At 43.7% G+C, this 20,804-nt stretch overlaps 1 protein-coding gene across 4 annotated transcripts in view; it reads left to right on the top strand.

The window, feature by feature from the left end:
- The window catches only part of RASAL2 (RAS protein activator like 2), a 580,981-nt gene that overhangs the window by 298,994 nt on the left and 261,183 nt on the right, over positions 1-20,804 (top strand). For all 4 annotated transcript variants that reach the window (XM_082265231.1, XM_082265230.1, XM_082265229.1 and 1 more), the window contains exon 3: positions 12,693-12,819. In XM_082265231.1, coding sequence (XP_082121357.1) covers positions 12,693-12,819 — 127 coding nt within the window. The remainder of the gene's footprint in view (positions 1-12,692; positions 12,820-20,804) is intronic.

Below are 20,804 nucleotides of genomic sequence, written 5' to 3'. Positions count from 1 at the left end.
AACGGGGTTGGTATTTAAAGATACGAAGGGTCTTGTGTGGGCTGAAGTCTACACACTGAAGATTCTTGTGGATTTTTCAAGTTCGTGATTGTATCCTGCAGCTTTGGCTCTGTGTGAGGCCTACAGTTCCATAATTATTAAGCCTGACAGAGTCATTTAATGTGTGGCAGGTTCCCATGGCTCGGGGCACTTAATTCCTGTGTTTTCCCCTCTCTGTATGGGCCTAAATGTTACCTACCATGCAAACCAGTCTAAATAAATGTTTCGACATCTCCAGAGGTTTCATAAAGTACGGCTGAGTCATTTTTCATCCAAGAATGGATTTTCAGCTTGTAAAATGACCTCTTTATATTTTGATGACCCAAAAGAGAATTGCCCAATTTTTTAAAAAAAATATTTTAAGAAGTAAACCTTGGCTATAGCTCTGCAGTGGAAGTGACTCCAGAGTACCCCACGCAGAAGAGTAAGGTTATATCACAGCAGTTAGCATACCTCCCAACTTTTGAACTTCAGAATGAGGGACACTTGAGGGAGGAAATGACCTGCAGTGTGCTACGCACGCTGCAGCAAAAGCGGGTGTGGCCAAACTTGACGATAGGAGGGGCTTACAGGGTGTGGTTAAACAAAACCAAGGTTTCCTTGTGCCTATAAAATATGCTTTGATTGCTGTGCCACAAGCAAGAGTCACAGGTAAACCTACAAACCTCAGCACAATCCTTTAAAAAAAAGAATAAAGCGCTTCCATTACAAATGGTTTTAAATAAACGATGGAAGTGTGCGTTACAAAAAGTGTGGAAGGATTCAGGAGTCCATTGCGCACCGAGTGCAGGGATTAGGAATGCGTTGCGTTCAGGGTGCAGGGATCAGGAATGCGTTGCGTGCAGAGTGCAGGGATCAGGAATGCGTTGCGTGCAGAGTGCAGGGATCAGGAATGCGTTGCGTGCAGAGTGCAGGGATCAGGAATGCGTTGCGTGCAGAGTGCAGGGATCAGGAATGCGCTGCGTGCAGAGTGCAGGGATCAGGAATGCGCTGCGTGCAGAGTGCAGGGATCAGGAATGTGCAGAGTGCAGGGATCAGGAATGTGCTGCGTGCAGAGTGCAGGGATCTGGAATGCCTTGCATGCAGGGTTCAGGAATGTGCTACGTACAGGGTTAAGGGTTCTGGAGTCCGATATGCACAGGCAATACATTTTGGAATGTTTTACATAGTGCAGGTCTCAGGAGAGCACTAGGTACAGCGTGCAAGGTTCAGGAGAGTGCAAGGTACAGAGCGCAGGGTTCTGGACTGCATTATGCACAGGGTTCAGGAGAGTGCTAGATACAGACTGCGGAGTTCTGTAGTCCGTTATGTAAAGGAAGGTGGGTTCTGGAGTGCATTATGTACAGGAAGGGGGGTTCTGAAGTGTTATGTACAGGATGGTGGGTTCTGGAGTGCGTTATGTACAGGAAGGGGGGTTCTGGAGTGAGTTATGTACAGGATGGTGGGTTCTGGAGTGCGTTATGTACTGGGTTCCGGAAAGCATTATGTGCAGGAAGGTGGGTTCTAGGGTCCGATATATGCAGGAAGGTGGGTTCTGGAGTGCATTGCATACTGGGTTCTTGAGTGCGTTATGTACTGGGTTCCAGAGTGCGTTATGTACAGGAAGGTGGGTTCAAGAGAGCACTAAGTACAGAGTCCATTCATCCATCTACATCTCAATACTGCACCTCTCCTCAACTGCTACAACCTCTGCAACACACACACACACACACACACCTCTCTTTTGCCCTCATCTTCCCATCCCCCCTCTTCCCCAAAGCACCACCGTCTTCCACATAAATACCTTTCTGAAAGCACCTTTCTGTAGCTGGCTCTGTCACAGCTTCCTTTTATAGTGCACACTCATTTTCAGCTCCTGAACTCCCCGACCAAATAGAGAAGGATCCTAGTGCAGAGCAGGGGTTGGCAGAGCTGCTCTGCTTTCACTTTCAACTACAGAAGGCTAAAAGAAAACCCTGTCCTGGCACCTTTTCCCCGGCCAGCAATGTACGGATTCCTCTTTCCTTATGCACTTTGTTGCTTGACAAAGGGGGGGATATGGGTAGCAGTCCCACCCATCCCCGACATCACAGCTTGAATTTGACAGGTGAGGTCTCTTTGCACACCCAGCCAGCTTGCTAGCCAATCCCTGGCTGTGCTGGATGTTCACACTGTTGCAGTTCCTACTGAGCTAGAAGGTAACACATAATCAACAGAATTATGCAGGACAAAGCCTCTGTACAGCTGGACAGAGGTGTAAATTCGGGAAAGTGCCACCCAATCCGGGATTGTTGGGAGGTATGCAGTTAGCTGTTGGTACCGGGGATGGCAGATGTGCCATCCATATTCTTAGGTCTATCAGTGGTGAAGGCCTGGAGGTCTCAATTTGCATTCTCAAATGTTGGTTTAGGCCTTGAATGGACAAATTATTGTGGAATTTAGGAGTTAGCCTCTTCAATCTAGAAAACAATAGAAAATGTTAACATCAACCTGTAAAGATAGGAACATCGGTGCTGCCACTGATGATTTGCTGTTTAAATGTGCATGTTTTGAAGTTGTGATCTTGATCTTGAGTGGATGACCTGAAATAGGCATGCAAGTTTGACATTCAGATCCTTCTAAATCAAAACCGATAGGGGGCGCTACATAAATATATCAATCCTAAATATTCTTACTAGTAACAGAATTCCAATTCCAAATGTTAACTACCAATTCTCTTGTTTACCAAACTCCCTAAAAAGACTTATCTGTATACCATATAAGTGAATATATACACATATACCATGTAGAAAAATACAGAGACCAATACATAAGTGAAAAGTAATATTGGCAATAATAAATAAGCAATATTTAAAGCATTCCACATTAATAATACACTTGTGACAGTCTCTCCACTTAAAGTATAACTAAAGACAAAACTTTTTTTTTATGGTTTTGGACAGAATGGCGAGAGATTAGAGGACCTATGAGGTGTTTTTTTTTGTTTTTTGTTTTTTTTTGTTTTTTGTTTTTTTGTTGTCTGTGCCGCCGTTAGGGAGATTCAGCCCCCATTCACACTAGGGCGACTCACGAGGCGACTTGTGTCGCCCCAGGTCGCCCCAGGTCGCTTGACATGACCAAACCAATGTAAATGAATCAGTGCCGTCTTAATTGCCGCTATTAAGGTCGCTCCGACTTCAGAAAAGGGTCCTGTACTACTTTCAGGCGACCAGTGATCCGACCTGTCCCATATACTTCAATGGGAGTCGCCTCCTTATCTTAATTGAAGCGACCTGTAATCCGACTTGTCATCCGACTTTGCTAAAAAATGGTAGTGAACAAGAAAAGAGCATAATTTTCTTGCAGGCATTAGCGGTCATTTTTTTAGGCAGGCATGTCATTTTTTGGATTTCGTTTCTGGGGGGTCTAAAAAGTGTCCCTGTCAAGTTTCAGCTCTGTAGCATGTCCAGAACCCCTAAAAAAAATCATTTTTCTTTTAATTTTTTTGTAGTGTCTTTACCAGCTGTCTTTTATTCTTGCTGGCATTCATCAGCGGTCATTTTTTTAGGCAGGCATGTCATTTTTTGGATTTCGTTTCTGGGGGGTCTAAAAAGTGTCCCTGTCAAGTTTCAGCTCTGTAGCATGTCCAGAACCCCTAAAAAAAATCATTTTTCTTTTAATTTTTTGTAGTGTTTTACCAGCTGTCTTTTATTCTTGCAGGCATTTAGCGGGCATTTTTTTAGGCAGGCATGTCATTTTTTTGTATTTAGTGTCTGGGGGGTCTAAAAAGTGTACCTGTCAATTTTCAGCTCTGTAGCATGTCCAGAACCCCTAAAAAACAGCATTTTTACTATATTTTCAGGGATACGGCTTCTCTGCGGCTGGCTTTTTTTCTTGCAGGCATTTAGCGGGCATTTTTTTAGGCAGGCATGTCATTTTTTGGATTTCGTTTCTGGGGGGTCTAAAAAGTGTCCCTGTCAAGTTTCAGCTCTGTAGCATGTCCAGAACCCCTAAAAAAAAATAATTTTTCTTTTAATTTTTTGTAGTGTCTTTACCAGCTGTCTTTTATTCTTGCTGGCATTCATCAGCGGTCATTTTTTTAGGTAGGCATGTCATTTTTTGGATTTCGTTTCTGGGGGGTCTAAAAAGTGTCCCTGTCAAGTTTCAGCTCTGTAGCATGTCCAGAACCCCTAAAAAAAAATCATTTTTCTTTTAATTTTATGTAGTGTTTTACCAGCTGTCTTTTATTCTTGCAGGCATTTAGCGGGCATTTTTTTAGGCAGGCATGTCATTTTTTTGTGTTTAGTGTCTGGGGGGTCTAAAAAGTGTACCTGTCAATTTTCAGCTCTGTAGCATGTCCAGAACCCCTAAAAAACAGCATTTTTACTATATTTTCAGGGATACGGCTTCTCTGCGGCTGGCTTTTTTTCTTGCAGGCATTTAGCGGGCATTTTTTTAGGCAGGCATGTCATTTTTTTGTATTTAGTGTCTGGGGGGTCTAAGTGTACCTGTCAATTTTCAGCTCTGTGATTGGCCAAATAAAAAGTTGCCTCGCGATTAGGTCGCGTCAAAGTCGCGCTAAGTCGCGCCAAAGTCGCGTCAAAATCGCGTCAAAGTCGCGCTGGAAGCGACGCTACTTTAGTGGTAGCGGCAGTGTGAACCAGCACTCACCCTCTCTATTTATCCTCTGTACGGTTATCAGTGAAAATAACAGAAAATCCCAAATTTTGGGTTGTCCCCAGAAAAGTAATAGAGGGCAAATCTTCCAATGGGGGCAAAAGTTCTGGTGACACAGTACCCCTACCCATTCAAAAAGTATTGAAACACAAGTTTTTGCCAAATCCTGTATTACAAAATAAAAAAATAGTGTCCCTCAGTGTAAATCCATCCTCAATCACGCCACCCGCCGACCCGAAAAATAAAAACGCTCCCGTCGAATACCTCCTCTGCGCTGACATCACCTATATCTGTACGGGGCGGGCCACCTAGCTACGTCACACGGTGGCCCCGCCCCCACATGTCACATGCCAAGCATGCGCCAGTCTGTGACATCAGATTAGGGCCAAGTATTTGCCAAATCCTTTATTACAAAATAAAAAAATAGTGTCCCTCAGTGTAAATCCATCCTCAGTCACGCCGCCCGCCGACCCGAAAAATAAAAACGCTCCCGCCGAATAACTCCTCTGCGCTGACTATATCGGTACGGGGCGGCCCACCTAGCTACGTCACATGCCAAGCATGCGCCAGTCTGTGACATCAGATTAGGGCCAAGTTTTTGCCAAATCCTTTATTACAAAATAAAAAAATGTCCCTCAGTGTAAATCCATCCTCAATCACGCCGCCCGCCCGCAGATTAGGGCAGTGCCACCGAGTGACCTGGCTTGGTGGCCCAGCCCCTTACTTTTACAAGAAATATCAAAGCGCAGAGCAGACATTCAGCAGGAGGCGGAGCGGTTTTTATTTTTTGGGTCGGCGGGCGAAGATGGATTTTCATTGAGGGATACTATTTTTTTTTTTTTCATTTTTTAATAAAGAATTTGTCAAACTGTCACTTGTGTTTACTACTTTTTGACACTTTTTTTGGTGAGTGAGTATGGGTACTATGTACCCCGATGCTCATTCACATAGCGGGGCAGCCGGGATCTGGGGGTCCACCTGGTAAAGGGGGCTTCCAGATTCCGATAATTCCAGAATTATCAGGAAGATGCCCTTGTCACAAAGCACCCATCTGGTATGGTTTAGGAGGGGGTAGGGCGCTCACTAGTCCGTGCCCCCCCCCCACCTGACCTGCCAGGCTGCATGCCCGGATAAGGGTCTGGTATAAATTTTGGGGGAAGGGGGGGGGCACGCCATGTTTTTTTTTTGTTTTTTTTAATTCTGGCATGGGGTTCTGCTCCAAATCAATACCAGCCCCAAAAGGGCCTGGTATGGACTGAAAGGGGGGAGGCCCACGCAGTTTTTTTTTTTTTCCTTTATTTTTGCAGTAGGCAGGTGCCTGCAATTGTAACCGTAAGGACTCATTAACCACTTGCCGACCGCCGCAAGTACATATACTGCGGCGGTCAGCCCCTCACAGGCAAAGTGACATATGGGTACGCCACTAGCCTGTGAGGCTCTGGGGAGCGAGTGCGCGCCGCCGGAGGCGCGCTCCGACTCGGTCACGGAACACCCCCCCCCCCCCCCGCGCGTGTTCCCTGCGGACCCGATGTCCGCCGGGCACTCGCTATCATCCGTTAGAGCGGGAGAAAGGCAGACGGCTGATGTAAACAAAGCTGCCTGTCATTCTCCCCTGTGTAAGAATAGTGATTATACGGTTCTACTATGTAGGACCGTTGATCACTGTTGCTACACCTCAAGCCACAGCTAAACCCAGTTAGAAACACGCCCCTAGAGACACACACAACCCCTCCCTCTCAAAAAAAGTTAACCCCTTCACTGCCAGTGTCATTTTACAGTAACAGTGCATATGTATAGCACTAATTACTGTAGTAATGTCACTGGTAACCCCAAAAGTGTCAAAAATGTCAGTCAAGGGTCCGATCTGTCCGCCGCAATGTCGCAGTCCCGCAAAAACAAATCGCAGATCGCCGCCATTACGTGTTAAAAAAAAACAACAAAAATGACAATCTTTCCCTTAGTTGGTAAACGCAATAACTTTTGCGCAAACCAATCAAAATACGCTTTTTGCGATTTATTTTTTTTTTTTTTTACCAAAAATATGTAGCATAAAACAAATTGGCCTAAAATGTTAAAAAATTTAGATTTTTACATTTTTTTTGGGGGGGGGGGGGGGGGGGGGATTTCATATAAAAAAATTTGAAAAATATTGTTGTTTTTGCAAAATTGACAATCTTTTTTGTTTATAGCGCATGATCAAAAAATCGCACAGGTGATCAAATACCACCAAAAGAAAGCTCTGTTTGTGGGGAAAAAAAAGACATCAAATTCGTTTAGGTACAGCGTCGCACGACCGCGCAATTGTCCATTAAAGTCACGCAGTGCCGAATCGCAAAATAGGCCCTGGTCAGGAAGGGGGTAAAATCTTCCGGGGCTTAAGTGGTTAAATGCAGGGTCTCCCAACAAAATTCTAGTGGGACAGCGCCAAAGCAGTGACCTACATCAACCATCAGTGAGGCGCCAATAGCTCAAAAGAAGTGGGACCTGATTCTGGATTGGGCAGAGCTTCATAATCTGGTCCTGACTGCTGTCTACATGTGGACTTGAGAACTCCATACATAATGACTTCCTGGCATCCAGGTTCAACATCAAACTGTACAGATTTGTCCTCAGGTCTAGAGTTCCTTGGGGCTTTGCAGTGGATGCTCTGGTGACTCAATGCTACCAGTTCAACTTGATTTTTACTTGTCCCCCTTCTGAAGATATTTCCTCAACTCCTCCACAGGATCAGGTTGAAGAGAATTCTGGTGGTACTCATTTTACCTCACAGGCCTAGGAGAACATAGTACTCAGGCATAGCTGTGCTCCTAGCAGATTCTCCATGGGCCTTTGGACCATCCAGACCTTCTGTTTTAAGGGTGGGTCTGCAAACCTGCTTCTGAGGTGATGGCATTGACAACATAGTTGTTGAAGCCTAGGTCCTGAAAAACCGGGAATTACTGAATTTAGTAATCCCTGCGCTGCTAAAGGCTAGGCTATCCTCACACCTGAAAGGCTTACTTTGGTTGGTGTGAGAATAGGAAGTTCCATCTAGGCCACACTCCATGGAATAAATCTTGTCTTTTCTTAAGTCTGGACTAGATTAGATCTTGCCTTGAGGACCATCAAGGAGCAAATTTCGGCCTTGGCTATCTTCCCTCATAGGCTGCTCACATCTCACTCTTTGGTGAGGGTCTTTTGTACTCGCATTGTTGTTTTGAGGCCTAAATTTTTTTTTTTCCCAGGGTGGTTTGTTCCCTCCTCCTCAACCAGGACATTGTCCATTTTTCCCTCTGCCCTGCTCAAAAACATCCAAAAAAGAATTTCTTTCCACTATTTGAATAAGGTCCATGCTATACAAGTCTACCTTTTCAGCTACAGCTTCGTTTAGTCAGAGTGTGAGGCAAGGAGAGCCGATCAGCGCCTCCTCCTCATAGGGGAGACAAAGACATGTAATCGGGGCACTGATCATCAATGCCCTGATTACACAGAAGTGAAATCAAGTGCCAATCAGTGCCCAAAATCAGTGCCCATAGTGCTGCCAGTCAGTGCCTGCTCATCTAGACACTGACTGCCAGCACTATGGGCACTGATGGTGCTGCCCATCAGTGCTCATCAATGCCGCTCGTCAGTGCTGACCGTCAGTGCTGACCGTCAGTGCCCATCAGTGCTGACCGTCAGTGCCCGTCAGTGCTGACCTGTCAGTGATCATCAGTGCGGCATATTAGTACCTCCTCATCGTCGCACATCAGTGAAGGAGAAAAAAATATTTATTTTCAAAATTTACTCGCAGAAAATAAAAAACTTTTTTGTTTCAAAATTTTCTGTCTTTTTCTCTTTTTTTTTTTTTTTGTAAGAAATAAAAACCCAGCAGTGATTAAATACCACCGAAAGAAAGCTCTATTTGTGTGAAAGAAATGATAAACATTTCATATGGGTACAATGTAGCATGACCGCGCAATTGTCATTCAAAGTGTGCCTAAAGCCTGGTACACAAGGAGCCTAAAGCCTGGTACACAAGGAGCCTAAAGCCTGGTACACAAGGAGCCTAAAGCCTGGTACACAAGGGTTGATTTACTAAAACTAGAGAGAGCAAAATCTGGTGCAGCTGTGCATGGTAGCCAATCTGCTTCTAACTTCAGCTTGTTCAGTAAAGCTTTGACAAAAAATCCTGGAAGCTGATTGGTTACCGTGCACAGCTGCACCAAATTTTGACCTCTCCAGTTTTAGTGAATCAGCCCAACAGTATTAGTTTTTTTTTTTTGCTCAACCCAGCCGGCTTAAGAAAAAGAGGAGCTTACTATACTAACACTGTGATGTTAGTACAGCGATCTCTGCACTGTGCTTTTGTGTTCGGACGGGGGAACTGCCAGCGCTGATTGTATGCCAATCAGCTGCTGGTTTTCCAGCATGCCCAATCGACAGAAGTCTGCCATTTGGTCAGTTTCTGTCTGACAGATGAATGTCGGCTGGTTTCTGTTCGATCGCCCAATATTCGGCCCTTGTGTACCAGGCTTAAGATTATGCCCGTACTGTACTCCATTAAAAGGAATTCACAGATAAATCAAAATTTAGGTATTTTTCCCTCAAAGGCATTACAACTATCCTAGTAAAGGTGCGAAAATGAACCCATAGCTCCACCTTCTGGCTGGAAAAATGAAAGATTCAAATGCAGAATTTTTATTTCCACCTTAATTAAAAAATGTTTAAGGGTAACTTTCATGGGGAAATAAAAATAGCAAAAAAAAGTTAAAAAAATATTATTGATACATAAGTCATTTTAACTACTTCAGGACCAGAAGTTTTTACCCCCTTAATGATCAGGCCATTTTTTGTGATTCGGCACTTTTGCGTGGTCATGCGACGCTGTACCCAAATAAAATTGATGTCCTTTTTTTCCCACACATAGAGCTTTCTTGGTGGTATTTGATTACCTGTGCGGTTTTTATTTTTTGCGCTATAAACAAAAAAAGAGCGATAATTATGAAAAAAATATATATATTTTTCACATTCTGCTATATAACATTCCCAATAAAAAAAAAAGTAAAAATCAAATTTTTCATCTTTTTAGGCCAATTTCTAGTCCACATATTTTTGGTAAAAAAAATATCGCAATAAGCGTATTTTGATGTGTTTGTGCAAAAGTTATCGCGTCTACAACTAGGGAAAAGATTTGTCATTTTTATTTATTTTTTTTTTTTTACTAGTAATGGCTTGCGATCAGCGATTTTTAGCTGGTCTGCGACATTGCGGCGAACAGATTAGACCCCTAACTGACAATTTGGACACTTTTGGGGGGGGACCAGTGACATTACTACAGTAATCATTGCTAAAAATATGCACTGTTACTGTAATAATGACACTGGCAGGGAAGGGGTTAACCCAGGGGCGCTCAAAGGGTTAAATGTATGCCTAGGGGGGGTTTTTCTAACTGTGAGGGGGATGGGCTTGTGGAATCAACACAGAGATCTGTGTTCCTAAATAGAAGGATCACAGGCGCTCTGTGTTCATTCCAGAGAGAACAACGGTCTGCTGTGTTTACAACAGCAGACCGTCATTATCACTCCACAGGGAGCGATCGCAGATGCCCGCTGGCAGCCCGGTGGATCGGCTTCCCCACTGTCTAATGCCGAATATACATTGGTTCGTGCAGCCAAGTCAGCCTGCCGCAGTATATCTGCGGCGGGCGGTCGGCAAGTGGTTAATTGAATGTTATTAAAAGTTACCTTTCCTTTTTAATCTGCAGCTCTGTAATTTTCTGTAAAAAGCAATGCAATATGGCTACCTGGAGGTGTTCTCTGTACACCATCTGTGTACAGAAATGTCATGTCCTGCTTGTGTAGTTGGCTGACTGATTTTGTCAGAAGTCTGCAGTAAGATGCAAGTCAGATGTTGGGCATCCCCTGCAACAGAGATGTCATTTTTGGTGAGATACTCTCAAAGGGAAATCACATAAAAAAATGCAGACCCAGCAGCTTTCCTCATTAGAGCCCTGCAGGTGCAGCAGCTGATTGAGAATTATAAAACCACTCCTATACAGATTCACTCTGCACATGAACACAGACAAACAAATGGCTATTTCTTCAGAATAACAATGGTAGGAATATGTAACAAAGTTTGGTAAAATCCCTGCAATGTATACAGATCACCCAGAGGGGATGTTTTTTCTCAACAAAGGTGGAGTTACTCTTTAGTAAAATCTTGTTATAAATAATTTCAGATGATGCTGATATGGGAGTGACCACAGTGGCTGCTGACATGGTACAAAAGGGATAGAGCAAGGGTGATAAAATATCAGTCTCTTCCGTGTGCAGCTGTTAGTCCGGGTTCACACTTCTGCGTTGCAGACACTGCATGTGATCCGTACAGGAATCGCACTGCGTTCCTGTGCATATTACATCTGGCGTGTTGTAGTGCAATTTGAGCCGTACATTTTGTATGGCTCAAATCGCATCTCCAAGAAAATGGTGCAGGGCCCTTTGTTTCTGCACCTGAATTGCTTTGCATGGGTCTTCTGGCAATCGCACTGCGGTTTGCGATCTGTTTCGGGGTGTCGGTAATCTAACATTGACACCCGCAGCAGATCGCATGGATGCCGCGTGATTGCAATGCGGTGCTGGAAATGCACAGGATTTACTGCCTTTCCCGCATCGCATCCGTGTGAACCAGGGCTTGGCGTCATATAATGTGTGTGAAGTGTGATCATTGGTGTGACAATCTAAAACATTTTCAGCAGGGCTTTTTTTCAGCAGGAACGCGGTGGAACGCAGTTCCGGCACCTCCAGCACTGAATGTATGTAATAGCAAGGGGTGTGAAGAAACAGTAATCCCAACACCTAGTAACCCAGTGCTAGTGGCCATCATCCCTGATCAGTATATACAAAAAGAATCCCCAATGGTGTGGGACTATGAATGCCCCTAGACACTGTATGTTATAGTTAAAATGTTAGATTTTATTTAGATCAAAACATAAACAAAAATACAATACAAAAAATGTATTTTTGTTTGTTTTGATCTAAATAAAATCTAACATTTTAACTATAACATACAGTGTCTAGTGGCATTCATAGTCCCACACCATTGGGGATTCTTTTTGTATATAGCAAGGGGTGTGGGGTGTGTTGGAGGGTCTCTTGATGCTGACTGCTTGGGGATCTATTGTCACTGGTAGGGATCTGGTATTGTGTGAGGGTCTATTGTTGCTGCTGGGGGTCTTATGTTGTTGGTTGGGATCTCCTGTTGAGGTAGAGGTCTATTGTTGGCTTATCTATTGATACTGGTTGCTGGGAGAGCCGTTTTTGCTACTGGAGGGGGGTCTAATGTTGCTGGGTGAGGTATTTTGTTGTGCGTGGGAGGTGGGTAGGGGGTGGAACCAAGGGACAGTGCTCAGAGGTGGGTAGTGGGTGGAGACAAGGGGTGACTCAGAAGGGGGGGGGGGAGTTCCTGCACCTATTCTCCCGAGAAAAAAAAGCCCTGATTTTTTGTAACTTTAGCTCATCATAACGGTCACCTAGGATGTGTCTATCTTCATTGTTTGCATGCTTCTTGCAGTGAAGGTAAACAAAGGCCCTTATCATTGTGATGAATGGATAAAACCTGATCCGATATGATCAGGCTGTTATTCTACCATTAGAGTAAATAGGCAAATACCTGCTGCTGACAGTCTGACACATTTAATAGGGTATCGTTTACACAGACACTGGGCAGGGTCAAAGACTGCTTCTATGGAATGTGACAAATAAATTCCGTTTTGTGTTCCATTTACTGCTCTGTGTTGTAATCTATGCAAACTTGTCTAGCAAGGTACTATAAACAAAGTGATGCTACGTGTATCTGTATCAGTACCATCAGATGGCCTCTAGAGGGAGTGCACGAGTTATGAAAGACTAGCCATATTGGTACTTCACCCAGGCTGGTAATCACACATAGGATAAAGGATCAAGAGGGGGGGCTGACTTATCTGTCTTAACTGCAGGGAGATTAGCATTGATCGTTAGTGTACGTAGTCATCTTAAACCCTGTCCCTTGTCTTCTTGTAGATGTCTGGGGAAACCGTACAGGACCCACCACCGGAAAGCAGCAAAAGTCGGAGCCTCCGCAGGACAGTGAGTGTCCCCTCAGAGGGGCAGTTTCCAGAATATCCCCCAGAAGGTGCCTCCAAACTGGGTAAGCTCTGAATATAACTTGATCAACTTCTTTAAGTGCTGCTGATATTTCTGCCTTTTTATTGCCAGATATAGAGTGCTTGCACACTATTCATATTTGCATTAGAAGGGTCAGTAGGATAATGACACTATAAATTTCATAAGTTTACAGTGAATTGGCGTTTAAACAGAACTCCGGACGGAGATAAATATGAGCTACGTATGGGAGATGGTTTCCTTGGTGAGCTATTTATGATTCTGTTCAGCCTCTCTTGTGATTTCACATGCCAGATATTGGCACCACAATTCCAAGCTTGCAGTTCTGCACCTCCCTGTCTCTAACCTCTATGATCGACTATGAATGAGCATGATGGGAGTAGTGATCTTCCTTTCCTGTAAGCTGTCTAAAAATGTTACCTTCAGATTCTGGTGTCTGAAATATGTTCGGTCACAGGGATTATGGGAGGAAGATTTGTTTCATAAATCTTACCGTTATTTAGAGATACGTTGTGTTTTAATAAATGGATACATACCTACATTAATAATAATAAAGTAACAGTATTTAGGAATGCATTGCTTGATAACAGCGTGGGTACATACCTAGACTAAATGACTGGAGTTCTGTGTTACAGACGGTTTCACCCAAAACCTGTCAGATTTTGGTAGATGCTGATGGGTAGAATCACCTCCATTTCTCCTGCTGCATTCCTGATGGGAAAGTTAAATCTGACGGAGAAGTGGGATCATTTAGCAATTGCCGCAGCAGGCAGGGAGACCTCAGAACTTCTCAGCTGTGTCCTAGAGACATAAAAGAAGCAGGTGGCTGATGAGAATATGAAAACCAAGGCTTTTAGATCGAGTGATCACATTATCCACGAATATCTCTGTGATTTACTTCCCCTCTCAGCTAAGCTCACCTGCTTCTTGCCTATAAATTGGGTCAGATTTCAGGTCAGTGACAGAGAGGGACTGAAAAGCATCCCTGACATTCCAAACTCCCTGCTTTTTGTTTTTGTGCCTGTGACCCAAATGTACAAAGCTTAAATTAGCATTGTTTTTTTATGTGCTCATCCCAGTTCTGTAATCGAGGCCAAACCTCACTGAATTTAATTTTGGACAACCTGTCATTAATGAACTTTATATGAAATAACATTGTTTCTAAGAAATAACAATGTACTGGCAATGGAAATAATGATCACCCCATGTCTTTCTTGGGATGATCTCCTGATGGTGTGCTCCTCCATTATATGATGCCCTCTTGCCTGACACCCTTCAAGGGTTGTTTCCTTTTTCCTTCACTTGCATGACTTGGTATATAAAGTACCTATTTATTTTTTTATTTATTTAATACAGGTACTTATACAGCGCCGTCATTTTCCACAGCTCTTTACATATATACTGCCTGGCCAAAAAAAAAGTTGCCACCAAGAAAAAAACACACTGTAATATTTTGTTGGCTTTGATTACGGCATGCATTTGCAGGGGCATTGTTTCGATAAGCTTCTGCAATGTCACAAGATTTATTTCCGTCCAGTGTTGCATTAATTTTTCACCAAGATCTTGTATTGATGATGGGAGAGTCGGACCACTGTGCAAAGCCTTCTCCAGCACATCCCAAAGGACCACTGCGCAAAGCCTTCTCCAGCACATCCCAAAGGACCACTGCGCAAAGCCTTCTCCAGCACATCCCAAAGGACCACTGCGCAAAGCCTTCTCCAGCACATCCCAAAGGACCACTGCGCAAAGCCTTCTCCAGCACATCCCAAAGGACCACTGCGCAAAGCCTTCTCCAGCACATCTCAAAGGACCACTGCGCAAAGCCTTCTTCAGCACATCCCAAAGGACCACTGCGCAAAGCCTTCTCCAGCACATCCCAAAGGACCACTGCGCAAAGCCTTCTTCAGCACATCCCAAAGGACCACTGCGCAAAGCCTTCTCCTAGCACATCCCAAAGATTCTCAATGGGGAGAAGTTCTGGACTCTGTGATGGCCAATCCATGTGTGAAAATGATGTCTCATGCTCCCTGAACCACTCTTTCACAATTTGAGCCTGATGAATCCTGGCATTGTCCTCTTGGAATATGCCCGTGCCATCAGGGAAGAAGAAATCCATTGATGGAATAACCTGGTCATTCAGTATATTCAGGTAATCAGCTGACCTTATTCTTTGGGCACGTGCAGTAACTGTCCAATAGGATATTACTGCATGCTTAGTTTAGTTAGTTGCTTAGTTAATTCCTGGTGGCAACTTTTTTTGGCAAGGCTGTGTATATTGTACATTCACATCAGTCCCTGCCATCAAGGAGCGTACAGTCTAAGGTCCCTAACTCGCATACATATACATACTAGGGCCAATTTAGACAGGAGCCAAAAAACTTATCGGCATGTCTTGGAGTGTGGAAGGAAACTAAAGTACCTGGAGGAAACCCATAAAGGCACAGAGAGAGAACATGCAAATTCCAGGCAGGTAGTGACTAGACTTCTACATTACTTATTGAAGGAGACATTACTTCCATCAGATCGTGTGGCCACCTGATATCACAGAGAAGCTGTACAATGCATGATTACCGCAGGGGAGTGTGGGAGCAGTCATCATTAGATCTACAATTGTAATTTATTTCTGGGTCCATATGAAATGACAATTTATTTACATTGTAATAGGTTTTCTTTGCACTGATGAGGCCAAGCAAACCGGAACTTTCACTGCTTTAGCCTTCAGATACTAAGTTGCCAGTGCGGGTCTATCTCTGATTACTGTACTGTTAATTGCAGATGGCGATCAGTCACGTTCTAAATATTTCTTTTTCGGGACAGGTTAGAAAAAGGAACCTAAAATCTGCGTTGTCACTATGGGTGACACCTGCACTTCTCTTTTCTTTCAGTTTTCATTATTCAGTTTTAGTTTTCAACTTAAAATGGATATAGCTTACTACTGAAATTCTTGTGTAGAAGTTTAGTGAACAGAATATCCTGGAACTATTTTAACAGAATGTATCAAACATGGCCTAGGATGTGACATTTGTGCAAAGTATTCTTGAATCTGGTAACACTGACACAAGACAGACAGTTTTCACCTCAATGACTTGGGTGCGTGCGTGCGTGCGTGCATGAGCAGTGGTTAACAATGGGAAGAGGTGATAGAGGAAGCAACTAGAAGATATACAACTGTGTTCCAATGCTAATAGACATTGCAATCTGCATTTATTTTAATACTGACACATCCTGATTGAAGCTAAAGTTATGTTTGGAGTGCCTTCATGTTGAGCTATTTTGGCCAATTACAGCCTTTTGACCCAGCGCATTAGCACCTTGTATCCTATTTTGGTTATTTTTTATTTCAATTTATAGGATTTATTTTCATTTGTAAGCTATATGATTTTGAGGAGTGGGGGACATGAATTAGCTATATAACACATGAGATCCAGACATGTAGAAACATTGAGGGGAATTAGACCCCGTTCACACTGGGGCGATCCGACTTGCCGGGGCGACCTCATAGGTCGCGGCGCGCAGCTCGCACCGCGACCTCGGAGCGGCCGGCACGGACTTCATAACATTGAAGTCAATGCAGGTCGCCCCCAAGAAGCTCCGGACCCTTTTTCTAAGTCGGAGCGACTTGTGTCGCTCCTATTAGAACCGGTCCACAGCTTCTCTATCGCAGGCGACCTGTCAGGCGACCAGGTCGCCTGACAGGTTGCCCCAGTGTGAACGGGGTCTCAAAGCGGAAGAAAACCCATCGATTTAACTATTTCAAAAAACAGTTACATTGTTTGTAATCTCAACCAAACTATCAAACCATCCAATGGCTGGTGTCATAACTGATCACATGTGCAGCATCATGAAAGATGAAAGAGAGGCTTGCAGCCTCTTGGCTGAAACTGATAGGAGGGTTTACTTCCACTTTAACAATAAGTTAAGTAAGCACAAGCCTGCATAACTCTTCTAAACATGAAAAATGGAGTAGACGCTGCTCCTAATTAAAGTTACTAAACCTACAACAGTAAAATCAGTCTGTATATGCAGTAAAGCATGCTTGTTATACTCACTGTGGAACCTAAGGGGTTAATCCTTTACATTGTGTAAAAAGGCTGTTTGATCCTGTCTCCTCTGATCTTCCCCTTCTTGCAAAGTCCCCAATTCATCTGCTTTTCTTGGGAGGGGGCATGTGATCAGCACAAGGCCAAAGAGCACTGTCCAGACAGAGGGTCAGGGGTCCTGCAGCCTTATAGGACAGTCAGAAGAGAATGAAAACTCCTATTCCTACAAGCTTTAACCAGTGCTCGGCCAGACAATAATAGAAGTCACAAGACTGCTATATACTGCTGATGAGAAAAGGTAGTGAGCAGTTTATTTGTACTAAAACTACTGCATTTTCATGTTCGGTGTACTGTGGATGACCAGATATAGTGAATGCAGGGTCCTGGGTTTAGTAACACTTTACCAAGTGAGAGGGAGGAGGAGTGTTGCTAACCCTGCAGGCTCTGCTCGTGTAGTGTTATCTCTACACGGGCAGAGAGAGTAATGTGTCTGCTGACCGCCCACATCCCATACGCCAGGTCACACCTGGTGGGAAGATGCGGCAGTTTTCTGTTTGGAAAGCTGCCACATTCCCTCTGTTAATTAGGTACAGACCTGCGCTAGTTTGTTTTACTCTGAAATAGAAACTGGTGCAGGTGGCACAGACAGACCTGAAACAGGGCTATCTGCTTAGCTAATGTGGCATACGCCACTCCTGAACGTTTCTGGTGCAGGAAGCTTAGTTTATTCCCGGAATGTGCTGATAAATAGAGTCTAATAAGACCAGGCATTGCAATTGTGTAGTGCTTTAAGTGAGTGAACCTGTAGCTTTGCCCTGAATGGCAATCTGAATTTGAATAGAAGACTTTTAAATAGTGTGACATATTAGTGTTCCTTCATGATTACTTGTAATTACCAAATGCTGGTCTTGTTGACAGGTGATTTGTTTTTGTGTTTCATTGGTTTTCAGTTTCGGGTTCTGTGTCTTATCTCATTAGTTCTTCTGCCATCCAAAAATTCCTATTTCTTGAACAGTGATTATCGGGTAAATGGAGCAAAGCACTTGTTTGGGTTGACTCCTTTATATTAGTAGAAGCGATCGTTTCTGCGCTGCTGTAGAGTTTTTAGCTTTCTGTCTCACATCCTGTAGAACAGGGATGTAACAGATCATTTCCTTTTATCTCACAAGCAAACTTGTGTTAATTACTTGTACTTTCTTAAAAGCGATGAAATCTGTGCATATGAAAATGGAAAACTCCGCTGTAATCAAAATACATTAATACACTGGCTCATTTGGAAAAACTATACAATGTATTTTGGCCTTACCTTTCAGAATACAGCTGCTGCTTTCCTGCGGTTTAAAAACGAGCCTCATTTTAGGCATTGATGCTAATTTCTAGCCAATTTAGTTTTAGATCTAATGGGAAATGGCTAGAACGGTTTTGTCCTGTCTCAGTGACCCCCTAACACTTCTGTCACAGCATGTAAAAGGTGCTTTTCCACTGCATGGAACCGAAACGGTTCGGCTCGCTTTTGTGCTTTTCCACTGCATGGTACGGTGTAGGAACGGTTCGGTACGGTACGGCGGCGCTTTTCCACTACATGGAAACGAATGGTACGGCTCTCCAAAACAGTACCACCTCGATTGTGGTTCCAAGAGGTACCATACTGGTACCATATCCCACAATCCTTTGCATGCAGCTGACTGTTTGTCACTACTAGCCACTGATTGGTCAGAGAATCGTTGTTATCCCACCCACTTACTTTAGTACTACTTTAGTGGAAAAGCAAACCATACCAAACCATACCGAACTGTTCCAACACCGTACCATGCGGTACCATGCAGTGGAAAACCAAACAGGGCCAAGCAGGGCCAAGTAGAGCCGAGCCGGTGCTTTCAGTGGAAAAGTGCCAAAAGTGGATAGAAATCTAAACCGGGACCCTGATGGCAATCAAACCTGGAAAGTTCTATTCCTTTCTATCAGTTGCCTTTTAATTAAGGATAGGTAAATTTGCAAGCTTTCACTATAGGATTTCTGCTGACACGGCGCCCGGTTCTCCTTTGGGGTGCACTGGCAGCATTGCATTTAGGTGTACCCCCTTGAACCTTAACACCTCTAGCCTCCCCTCACTCATTGTTTCTACTTTGGAGACTAGTGATTGTAGGCTTTATGATATTCACCTTAAAGGGAAAGGTTGCAGCCTCCTCCTTACCCCCCACCTCACTTTGGATGTCTGGGAGGTGAGCCTCCCTACCTCTGCGTTGGGGGTTGCTTCGCCCGTGTTACGTTCTCTGGCTACAAGTGTCCATTCCTTCTGTTCGTTGCGAGCCTTTGTGATTTCCAATAACAAATTGCAATACTATCTGCTTACTTTAACCCACTGAGCCCCCTATGTAAACACCCCCGAAGCTACAAGGTGAAACGCGCTGGGAGGAGTCTCGTCCTCTGCATCACCGGCTACTCGGCTGTCCTAGTTGATGTGTATAGGGGCAGGTCCCCTAAGTTTCTTTTGAGGGGCTTGTGTTATGGGTTATATCTTAATCAATGGGATACAATGTCATATATTGTTCTTATACTCGATGCTACATCTCCATTGACTGGAGCGTTTTAATTTTATATTTAATAATGATAAGCAATATTTTTTACATATACAGTTGTAATTTCAGTAGTACCTGACAGGGGGAGTTCAACACCTGCAAAGTCCCACTTTCCCTTCTTTGCTCTTTGACATTCTTTCTGGGATGTGGTGTTGACAGGAATGGCCTAGGCACTTTTTCTAACATTTAAAATGACTGATATATGGCTGCTACAATATATACAGTACTTGTCGAAAAAGGTTTTGTGTTCTCTCTGTATTGCTTCCTTTGTGTAAAATCCCTGGTGTTCCTACTAGTCCCTCTGCTTTTCCTTTTCAAAACTGACCACCCTAAGCATGAGAGCACATCATTGACAGTTCTCTAGCTGTTCTGGGAACTCAGCCTGCCCTGTCCCAATGATCAGACTTGTCCTGAGCCCGCCCACCCCCTCCCCCCCCCTCTTTGCACAGCCTTATCCTGGAAAGCTCAGTGTGCTGTTCTTCTGCTCCCCCCAGCTCTTATGCAGCTGAGAACAGGGGGAACGTGATCACATAAAAAAAAAAAAACGGGAAAAGGTATTTGTAATATTTTTTAAAATCTATACATGTTTTACTTTTCATTACGATTTTAAAGTGAATGGGTTGTTTTACTAGGTTATCGTTTACAATCACTTTAAATATTGAATCTCCCCTTTACCTACCATAGTTGTGGCAGGGCCAGGGACAGCTTTCCTCTATCTTTCCTCAACTGTAGCTTACTATGGCCAACATTTGGGACACTTTTTTATGTAAATATGTCGTAATAGCTGTAGGATAGGAAACTGTTTCATACTTCTATTTGTACTTGGAAATGACATGTGTTAAAAGGAAACATTTGCAGAGAAGTGCTGACCTCTCCATCTTAAATAAAGCTCCCTGTCTCAGACGGATTCATTAGCTGCAATACTTCACCAATTTGGAACAGAATTTCAGGGTTCTGACTTCATGCCGACTTGCCTGTTCTGCATGCATGTTCATAATCAAATCGTCTCACACTGATGCGAGAGACAGCCTGGCAACTAGCATTTTTAAATAAAGTTGGCAATAAAAGCCTCTTTATTTCTCTCAGTATAGGATTCTTATGAGAAAAGGGAGGACAATTGTAAATGCAGTGATGTACTGTCTTCTATCCAGGTCACAACTTGTTTGCATTTGACTTATGCAAGAGCCAGGCAGGCTTTTTCTTGACTTAGGTCTATGGTATTTTCATATTTATTTTGACATTTACAGTAAAATCCATAAAGAGTGTCTATGACGCTCTTCAGGCTACATTTACACTGGCAATTTTGATTCCTGCTGCGACTAGGTGAGGCCGCTGTCCCGTTTTACTATGACAGATCGATGGTGGCCACAGGTATTCGCTGCTGTCCGCAC

Source organism: Pelophylax lessonae (assembly GCF_965119305.1).
Source record: "Pelophylax lessonae genome assembly, chromosome: 8".
Classification (NCBI taxonomy): domain Eukaryota; kingdom Metazoa; phylum Chordata; class Amphibia; order Anura; family Ranidae; genus Pelophylax; species Pelophylax lessonae.
This window is presented reverse-complemented; position numbering and strand designations above follow the sequence as displayed.